This window comes from Sitodiplosis mosellana, unplaced genomic scaffold (genome assembly GCF_009176505.1).
Source record: "Sitodiplosis mosellana isolate CC-2019 unplaced genomic scaffold, AAFC_SMos_1.0 Smas_scaffold_16, whole genome shotgun sequence".
NCBI lineage: Eukaryota > Metazoa > Arthropoda > Insecta > Diptera > Cecidomyiidae > Sitodiplosis > Sitodiplosis mosellana.
In genome coordinates, this window is record NW_022595258.1 from 508,037 (window position 1) to 518,082 (window position 10,046).

Below are 10,046 nucleotides of genomic sequence, written 5' to 3' on the forward strand. Positions count from 1 at the left end.
TTTTGTCGTAGGGCAAAAGATCGGCTTGTTCATCTAACGTAAGGTTTGAGCTTATCCCTTCTACATTGCCTTGCTCAAAACATTTCAATTCTATTGCATTTAGTTTACGTATTACTTCGTTTTTCCGTCTCATTCGTACGCATAAAATAGTAATTGAAATCGTCGAAACCAAAATAAATGCGACAACACCAACGATAATATAAACCAATCCATTATTGTGCTTAGTATTGATCTCGGCGCCGTGTTTGATGAGAATTGATGCGACTTCCGCATGATCTGGAATGTGACGAATCAAAATAAATGGATTGTTAGAATTGTGAATCGAGACTTTTGACAATCACCATTTGTCTTAGCTATATCATATGGCGTGAATCCATTTTTGTTTCTAGCTGTGACGTCGGCTCCATGTTTGATTAGAAATTCAGTCATATTTACATGACCTGCAATGTGATCGAATCAAAATAAAACAATTGTTCGTTATCTATAAAATTAGATTACAGGAAATCACCGGATGCTGCAGCTAAATGAAGTGGCATATTTTCTTCTTCAGTTATGGCGCTGGTGTCAACACCATGATTGATAAGGATTTCTGCAACTTCCATGAAACCTGAAATGTAAACAATTCAAAAGATTTTCTTTATTTTAACGCACATGGTCAAAAATAAAAGTCCACATTTAGGCGGAATTTCGACTGGTAGAGGCGCCCAGTCTTATATTTTGCCTAGCAGATGGAGTTTCAGACGAAATTCCAACTAGTTTATAAGCGGAATTTTGCCTGTAGCTCAAATTACTAGTAGAAATATCGGCTGAATGCGTCTTTAGCTTAAAAAAAACGCCCAGATGTAGACTTTTATTTTTTACTGTGCAAAAGTCTAGAAATTCACCATTTTGCGCAGCCATATGAATTGGTATCCAATTTTTGATGTCGGTAGCATTGACGTCTGCACCATGTTCGATGAGGAATTCTGTCATGATTGCATGACCTACAGTGGGACCGAATCAAAACCAGAAGTTAGTTTGTATTCTGAATTGAGAGTTTAGACACTTACCCATCAGTGCAGCTATATGAAGTGGCATTATTCCCTCTTTAGCTTTGGCACCGATGTCAGCACCATGATTGATAAGGATTTCTGCTACTTCCACGGAACCTGAAATGTGAAAATATCAAAAGATTGTCTTTATTTTAACACAAAAGTCTAGAAATTTACCATTTTGCGCAGCCATATGAATTGGCATCAAATTATTGATCCCGGTAGCATTGACATCTGCACCGTGTTCGATGAGGAATTTAGTCATATTTACATGACCTACAATGTGTAATCGAATCAAGATCAAAAGTTAGCTTGTGTTCTTAAGTGAGAGTTCAGACCCTTACCATTCTCTGCAGCTATATGAAGTGGAATATGCTCTTCTTTAGTTTTAGCACCATGGTTGATAAGGATTTCTGCTACTTCTACATGACCTGAAATGTGAACAAATCAAAAGATTGTCTTTGATTCAACACGAAAGTCTAGAAATATACCATTTTGCGTGGCTATATGAAGTGGCATCCAATTATCGATTTCGATACCGTTGACGTCTGCACCATGTTCAATGAGGATTTTAGTCATATTTGCATGACCTGCAGTGTGGCGAAATCAAAACCAGAAGTTAGTTTGTATTCTGAAGTGATAGTTTCGGCGCTTTTACTGACCGGGTTTTATTCAAATACGACAGGTTTTAGCGCTCCTGGAGCACACTTTACCAAGCTGTCATCGATATCGATTGTTTGCGAACCGTTCAGTTTAACTTGACACGTTCAGTTTGCGTTTTTTCGATGACAGCGGCACTGAAACTCGTCGTATTTGACATTACTATATGAAACATGTCAAAGAAATCCCGGTCGGCACTTACCATTCCGTGCAGCTAGATAAAGTGGTATAATTCCATCTTTAGTTTTAGCATTGACGCTGGCACCATGCTTGATGAGGATTTCTGCTACTTTTACATGACCTGAAATGTTATTAGATCCAAAGATTTTCTTTATTTTAACCTTAACTTTAACGCAAATCTTAGAAATTTACCTTCTTGCGCGGTTATATGAAGTGGCATCCAATTATCGATTTCGGTAGCATTGACGTCTGCACCATGTTCGATGAGGAATTTAGTCATATTTACATGACCTGCAGTGTGACCGAATCAAAACCAGAAGTTAGCTTGTATTCCAAATTGAGTGTTTTGGCGCTTACCATTCTGTGTAGCTATATAAAGTGGAATAAGTCCTTCTTCAGTTTTAGCATTGACGTTTGCACCATGATTGATAAGGATTTCTGCTACTTCCACGGAACCTGAAATGTGAAAATATCAAAAGATTGTGTTTATTTCAACGCAAATCCTAGAAATTTACCTTCTTGCGCGGCTATATGAATTGGGATCCAACCAATACCTTCAGTAGCATTGATGTCGGCACCATGTTCGATGAGGCATTTAGTCATATTAACATGACCTGCAATATGACCGAATCAAAATCGAAAGTTGGTTTGTATTTTGAAGTGGGAGTTTCGGTACTTACTCATCTGTATAGCTAAATCAAGTGGCATAAGCCCTTCTTTAGTTTTGGCACTGATGTCCGCACCATGATTTATAAGGATTTCGGCTACTTCCACATTACCTGTAATATTAACCCAAAAGGATATTTCAATTTTTCTACCAGAAAAAACGCCATCTAACGTCGTGCTCGTAAATTATTTTACTGTACATTTAGATAGTAGAGATTGAACAAAAGTTCGACACTATCCATAAACTTGGAAATCTTGATAAACTTAATAAAATAATATATTTTGTGGTCATTGCTACCGCCCTATGTATTAACCCATTATTACGTTATGGTTCCTAAAGTAACCAAATACGGCAAACGCTATAACCACGAAACCACTGAATATTTTTGCATTCTTGTTTGAAAACAAATGTTGGGAATTGAAATAGCTTTCATTTGATACCTTACTCGTACCAATTTTTGAGTTGTATCGAAAGTTTTCTGTATTCATGTACCAGGGTTGTCAGAGTTGAAATAAATTTATGTGCAATTAATTATTAGTTATTTCGAAAAAAAAATCGAGTATCAATTCGTACTTTATGATGCAATATTTGAACAAATTTTTCAAGAATTGTACATTATTTGGCACGTTGATTTGATTTTAAGCTTAAAAAATCAGGGAATCCAATCAAATATATTGATTTGATTTGATTTGAAAATCCTCAAATAAAAAAATTCAATTAATTTGATTTGAATTCAAATACTTAAGTAGTTTTTAAATCAAACCAAATAAATTGATTTGTGATTTGATAACTTTTCACATCAAATCATCATATTTGATTTAAAATCCAAACATAGGTTGAGCATGGAACATCTTAATCGGCATTAAACGCTTACTTAAACAATGCAATCAAATATGATGATTGCGTTTAATGAGACACAAAAATGACGTCATGCTCAACTTGTGAATCCAAAATTGACGACCCTGTCATGTACTGCTGTAATAAAAATGCGAAATGGTAGCAGAATTACAAATTGTCAAATTATGACTCATAAAACCAAAACACATCAATTTAGCTTTCTGCATCATTAGTTTCATGGAAATTAATTTTTTTCAGGCTGTCACAGCGATTTGACACTTTTAATTTTTATCCGATTTCCTCAATAAATACGCAATTTTTCAAAAATCTTAGTATGAGGTTTTTCTCTATTTATCGTGGCACATAACATACATCAAAATCATTCGGAAATAATAAAAATTGCGCATTAAAGGGTTAATAAATTAACAGATTGTCTTTATTCTAACGCAAAAGTCTAGAAATTTACCATTTTGCGTGGCTATATGAAGTGGCATCCAATTATCTATTTCGGTAGCGTTAACGTCTGCACCATGTTCGATGAGGATTTTAGTCATATTTACATGACCTGCAGTGTGACCAAATCAAAACAAGAAGTTAGTTTGTGCTCTGAAGTAAGAGTTTCGGCACTTACCCTTCCGTGCAGCTGTATAAAGTGGCATAATTCCGTCTTTAGTTTTAGCATTGACGCTGGCACCGTGCTTGATGAGAATTTCTGCTACTTCTACATGACCTGAAATGTTATTAGATCAAAACATTTTCTTCATTTTAAAGCAAAAGTCTAGAACAGACTTCGTCGCGTCAAATTTTAGGAAATTTTGTTGCACGATTTGTATTGATATTTAGTGAAACAAAAATTGTGTAATATTTTTGAAAATTAAATAGTCGAAAATGAAACTTTTTGTGTGCAAATTTTAGTGAATTTTAGTAAATTTGAGTTAAAAATCGGAAAATCTGTGTTCAAATTCTACAAATTGTGTGGGAATCGGAAATTTGACTTGGGATTCCCGAGTAAAGCACCATGTTTAATGGGGAATTTAGTCATATTTACATGGCCTGCAGTGTGACCGAATCAAAACAAAAAGTTAGTTTGTGTTCTTAAGTGAGCGTTTAGACACTTACCCATCTGTGCAGCTATATAAAGTGGTATAATTCCGTCTTTAGTTTTAGCATTGACACTGACACCGTGCTTGATGAGAATTTCTGCTATTTCTGCATGACCTGAAGTGTGAAAATATGAAATGATTGTCTTTATTTTAACGCAAATCCTAGAAATTTACCTTCTTGTGCGGCTATATGAATTGGGATCCAACCGATTTCAGTAGCATTGATGTCGGCACCATGTTCGATGAGGAATTCAGTCATATTTACATGACCTGCAGTGTGACCGAATCAAAACCAGAAGTTAGTTTGTGTTCTGAAGTGAGAGATTCGGCGCTTACCATTCTGTGTAGCTATATGAAGTGGCATAAATCCTTCTTTAGTTTTAGCATTGACATCTGCACCATGCTTGATAAGGATTTCTGCTACTTCTACATGACCTGAAACGTGAACAAATCAAAAAACTGTTTTTAATTTAATGCAAAAGTCTTGAAAGGACGACGATAGCCTTCCGTACATTTGAAACATCATTGTGACGTCTCCATTTTCACCATATGGATTTGCATTTGAGACTTCAAATCTCAATGCAAAAATAGACGGAGAGAGTGGAGATGCCAAAATAATGTAAAAACTATTTTCCTCCTTTACCATAATGTGCGGCTATATGAATTGGCATCTGATTATTAATTTCGGTAGCATTGACTTCTGCACCATGTTCAATGAGGAATTTAGTCATATTTACATGACCTACAATGTGTAATCGAATCAAAATCAAAAGTTAGTTTGTATTTCGAAATGGAAGTTTCAGCGCTTACCATTCCGTGCAGCTATAGAAAGTGGTATAAGTCCTTCTTTAGTTCTAGCATTGACACTGACACCATGCTTGATGAGAATTTCTGCTACTTCTACATGACCTGAAATGTTATTAGATCAAAAGATTTTCTTTGACCTTCATGTGTTGAACCGTACATTTCAAAAGTTTAAAATATTGCTACAGTGCAATTAATATTAAACCTGGAAAAGCAAACATAAGCAATTTGAGAATATCTACCCAACTTTGCAGCCACATGAATTGGACTTAGTCCTTCATCGAATCGTAAACTCATATTCATTCCTTCTTCGATAATAGACTCAATTGTTGATATAGAATCTAAATATGTATAAAGAAAATGTTTAAGCAAAATTAAAAGGTTTTCATAACATTACCAAAAAAAGCTTGAAGTACCGTTTATGATTGCATCTAGCAGCTCATTCACTTTAGACCTAGACATTGACAAATAAATTTGTTTTATTAAATGTGCATGGTTGTTTCATTTTCAATTTGGATCGTTCCTTTGGTTTCATTTTCAGGGTCGCAGAAAAACGTCTTGTGTCGGTATGTTTGTAAATGATTGACCACGCTTAGAGAAATTAGGCTGGTACAATTGCAGATGACGTTTGAAATATGATAGAAAGCAACTTTTTTCTAAACGACGGTCGCGATTTGTCCAACTATTTGGTGATTTTGAAGGCTACATGAAAGTCAGTCCGGCGAAACTGAGTCCAGAATGGTTGTAAACTTCACAACCGCCATATAAAAAAAGTTGCTTTTCGGAATATTCCAAACGTCATCTGCAATTGTACCAAACTAATTTCTCAGGTTTAACTCCCCATATTTTCGAGGGAAAAAAACTTTCCGGCCAGACAATTACCTTCAAAAGTGTATATTTAGGAAATTTTTGATCAAAAGTCGATTTTTTTGGAGCTGAAATCGAACCAACCGAATGTGAGGCTAGAACTATGTGAAAACATCTCTCGACTTGTTTATATAAGCACCCAAAATGTGTGCAAGGAATCATGGACGTGATTTGCTCATTTTGGTTCGAATCGCATTTTTCGAAACTTAAATCATATCAATTTGAATGAATTTTAATCATAGATCGATTCCTCGTCAAAAATAACACAGTCCGACGCATGTTTTTACTTGACACAAGAGCCGGGTCTGGTACCACACGATAATTTACTAGGTCGCCCTGAGTTCAGAATGCGCCATGGTTTGGTATTCTGTGCTCATTGGTGAAAAGTTATTGTGATGTATCTCAGTTGAGCACGGCGATGAAGCTACAACAACAATGACACGTTTTTCCAATGTAAACATAAGACTAGCTCTACTGACACGACGCTTGTGGTGATAGTTGAAGATTTCAATCACATAAGCGTATGCATGGCAAATAATCAAGTAGTCATTCGTGCAAACCGTTTAAATCTTATGCTAGCGTGTCTGTATTTTGTGTATATATCGACTGCTCAACGTGTGTTGTGTGTATGAACACTAGAGGCAGGTCTAATGCTGTCGTGAGTATGGATTTCATTGCCGCGTAGTTGAGAGTCGGAAACAGAAGAAAGTCTTTATTCAACATTCTTACTAGCTAATGTCACAATGGTCATGATGGTTATATGCACTTGGTGCTAGCCCACAATTGTGCAGTCGTTGATTTTAGATGAAAACAAGTTGCATAAAAATCATTTTTAGCTTCAATATTTTGAAAAACTAATGAAAATTCCCAAAAGTTCGTTTCAAGAAAATGAGATATTTTCATAAAATGTAAGGATTCAATATTTGCATGAATGTTTTTTTCCTCAATGTTTTCACTTACCTATCATTCTGCGCATCTTCTGTAGACAATCATGATACGAGAACAAACACAAAAAAACTCAATTAATAATATTAAACAAAGGATGAAGAAAAATGTACAAATCAATAGGCCCTCGAGACAGCATGTATAATCAAATAATAATGAAGAAAATATTTCACTTTGATAAATTTCTTTTTCTTGTTTCCTTTTAAGATTATAATCTTCACTTTGCAACAAATTCAGGGTGATGTAAAATTGACGCAATGTGGCATAATACGTTCGAAAGTATGCGTCGAGATAGGAAAAACCCTAGCTCCGTTTTGCGCCGGTTTAAGAGTAATGTCAGGTTTTGAGCCTATTACTTGCAAATAAGCGTATATCTTTCCGTATTATTTGCTTGGATTTTCATGGTAAAGTCTCTACAGATAATGTGAACTGGTTTTTATGCAAGTTTTCTGTGTTAATATGTACAGTTTTGGTCGAGTTTACTTTTTGTGCGAAAGTATTGAATTATAACTAGGTATACCTGTCAGCAATCCAATGAAAACTGCAACAAACAGCAGCATCACTGCAAACAATTTCACCATTTTTATCCTTCGAAAAACAATTGATCTTGGAATTTTGTATCGAAATTCGGGAAAAAAAATCTACATACAGTCGACTTCCGTTAATTCGAACTTCGCTAATTCGAACTCACGATAATTCGAACCGCCACTTTCATTCGATAATTCGAACCATTTCTCTCTTTAATTCGAACTTCGTTTTTTTCTTGAAATTCTATTATTTTTATGTTCGAAATGCAGTTTGTGAAAGCAAGCGTAACGTGTGAATCATTTCGCCAACGAAATCGACGAATTTGACGACTAAGCAGAAACAATCATCTCACTCCAATCGACAAATGAACCGTTTCAGATAGCATGTTCATTTTTATGTTTACATAAACAAATAATTTTAATGTCGTGTCAAAAATGTTGTTCATTCGTCGCTATGTGAATGCTTCCAACGGATTCCACTGCACACATTTGGAAGTCGATGTAAGGTGTCGTATGAATTAGTTCTATTGATTTCCAGATTTGTGCGTTCACACATTGTCAGAGAATCACATTAGTATGCATTGTTTTCTGTATTTGAATACAAAATCTGAAGAAATGTGCGTTTTGCAATCAGCGATTTGGATCGATGCACCAAATCGATGTCAGTGTGTCATTGGATTCTGCACGTAAAACGTCTCAAAATGGCTCAACCACCGAAAAAAGCCAAAACATCATTGAATTTGAAGCAAAAAGTGGATATACTGTCGAAGTTAGATAAAGGTGTGAATGGCACAAAATTGGCAACGGAATACGGCGTGACCAAGTCCACGATTTCGTACATCAAATCGAAGAAAAGTGAGATTCTATCATCGGTCACAAACACGAATAAAGATGCAGACCTGAAGCGATTGCGTAAACCCGACTTCCCTGAATTGGAAGAGAAATTATACGCATGGTTTCGCGATCAACGAGAGCGGAATTGTCCGGTCAATGGAGTGCTATTAAAAGCAAAGGCAAAAGATTTGTTCCCGAAGTTGTATCCAGATCGAGATGCCGAATCGTTCCAAGCAAGTGATGGTTGGTTTCACAAATTCAAGAAACGTGTCGGCATTCGATTCCTGAAAATTTGCGGTGAGAAACTCGATTGCGATCACGAAGCTGTCCGACCTTTTCTCAATCGATTGAACGCCAAAATTGATGAAATGCAGTTGACAAAGGAGCAAGTGTACAACGCTGACGAAACCGGCTTGTACTATCGATTGTTACCGGAATACACCTATGTGTCTGAGGATGAAAAAGTAGCAGCGGGACACAAAAAGGCGAAAGAACGAGTTTCAATTTTGTTATGTTCAAATGCCACGGGAACGCATAAAGTAAAGCCATTGGTGATCGGAAAGGCGCGCAAACCTCGATGCTTCAAAGGCTTCAAGAATCCACTCGATTACGACAACTCGAAAAGTGCATGGATGACACTGCCCATTTTCACACATTGGTTCAACACATGTTTTGTGAAGCAGGTCAGTACCTTTCGTTTTTATTCGGCTCAGTTTACACTCAAATGCATTGTGCAATAGTAAATGCAATAAGTGTGATGCACATTGAAAACATTTTTTAGGTACGCATATTTTGCAACGAGAACAATTTGCCGAAACAAGCTATTTTGCTTGTGGACAACTGCACAGCCCATGGATCATCAATTGAGCCGCTTCAAAGTGACGATCAACAAATCATTTGTTACTTTTTGCCGCCAAATGTGACTGCAATTTTGCAACCGATGGACCAGGGTCCAATCAAAATCACAAAATTGAAGTATCGCAACTTGTTGCTGTGCAAAATTATCAGTGAATTGGAGACATTCGATGGAACCATTGTTGATTTATTGAAAAAACACACCATCAAAGACGCGATTGTTTTCCTGAAAAAGGCTTGGGATGAAATTTCAAATTCTGTTCTGGTGACGTCGTGGAATAACGTATTGCGATACGATGACGACGAATTCGAACCAGAAGATTCGTTGCCGCTCTCTGAGCTGGTGGCATATTCATCGCTAATTCAAGAAACACAAGCACGTTTGAAACAGCTCAATGCAAATGTCAGCATCACCGATGCCGAAATTGAACAGTGGAACAACGACATAATGAATGAGAGTGAGGTCGATCATACTGTAACTTCAGGCGAACAAGACATTGACGACGACGATGATGATGAAGAAAGCGATTGCGTTGCTGTTTCCGAGCCAAAAGTAACACACAGCGCTGCATTAGACTGTGTTAATCAGTTGTTGAAGTGGTGCAACGAAAACCAGTCGAACAAATACGTAACGGAACTGTTGGATTTGCGTACCGAAGTTGTTGACGCAGCAAAACAAATGCCAAAAAAACAAACCCTCATGCGCGATTATTTTGCAAACACATCAAACACTTAA

At 36.5% G+C, this 10,046-nt stretch overlaps 2 protein-coding genes across 2 annotated transcripts; one reads left to right on the plus strand and one right to left on the minus strand.

The window, feature by feature from the left end:
* Positions 1 to 221: 221 nt before the first annotated feature.
* LOC129568105 (ankyrin-3-like) lies at positions 222 to 7,116 on the minus strand. The gene is made up of 21 exons (XM_055445666.1): positions 7,110 to 7,116; positions 5,525 to 5,623; positions 5,289 to 5,387; positions 5,122 to 5,220; positions 4,815 to 4,913; positions 4,653 to 4,748; positions 4,495 to 4,593; positions 4,007 to 4,105; positions 3,842 to 3,940; positions 2,552 to 2,650; positions 2,387 to 2,485; positions 2,229 to 2,327; positions 2,064 to 2,162; positions 1,894 to 1,992; positions 1,523 to 1,621; positions 1,376 to 1,462; positions 1,209 to 1,307; positions 1,050 to 1,148; positions 885 to 983; positions 499 to 607; positions 222 to 276 (listed from the first exon to the last, which is right to left on the minus strand). The coding sequence occupies exons 1-21, from the start codon at positions 7,114 to 7,116 to the stop codon at positions 222 to 224; spliced, it is 1,938 nt and encodes a 645-aa protein (XP_055301641.1).
* A 1,206-nt stretch (positions 7,117 to 8,322) lies between these two features.
* LOC129568106 (jerky protein homolog-like) lies at positions 8,323 to 10,046 on the plus strand. Its single transcript, XM_055445667.1, has 2 exons — positions 8,323 to 9,138; positions 9,237 to 10,046. Exons 1-2 carry the CDS (start codon positions 8,323 to 8,325, stop codon positions 10,044 to 10,046), a joined length of 1,626 nt encoding a protein of 541 aa, XP_055301642.1.

Excerpts from the sequence above, each read along its gene's own strand:
- LOC129568105 (XM_055445666.1), bottom strand. Across the intron at positions 5,221-5,288 it reads TTCTATAGCTGCACGGAATG|GTCATGTAAATATGACTAAA; the intron begins GTAAGCGCTGAA and ends TACACATTGTAG. Across the intron at positions 4,914-5,121 it reads TCATATAGCCGCACATTATG|GTCATGTAGAAGTAGCAGAA; the intron begins GTAAAGGAGGAA and ends TTCACGTTTCAG.
- LOC129568106 (XM_055445667.1), top strand. The coding sequence starts at position 8,323 with ATGGCTCAACCACCGAAAAAAGCCAAAACATCATTGAATTTGAAGCAA. Across the intron at positions 9,139-9,236 it reads ACACATGTTTTGTGAAGCAG|GTACGCATATTTTGCAACGA; the intron begins GTCAGTACCTTT and ends AACATTTTTTAG.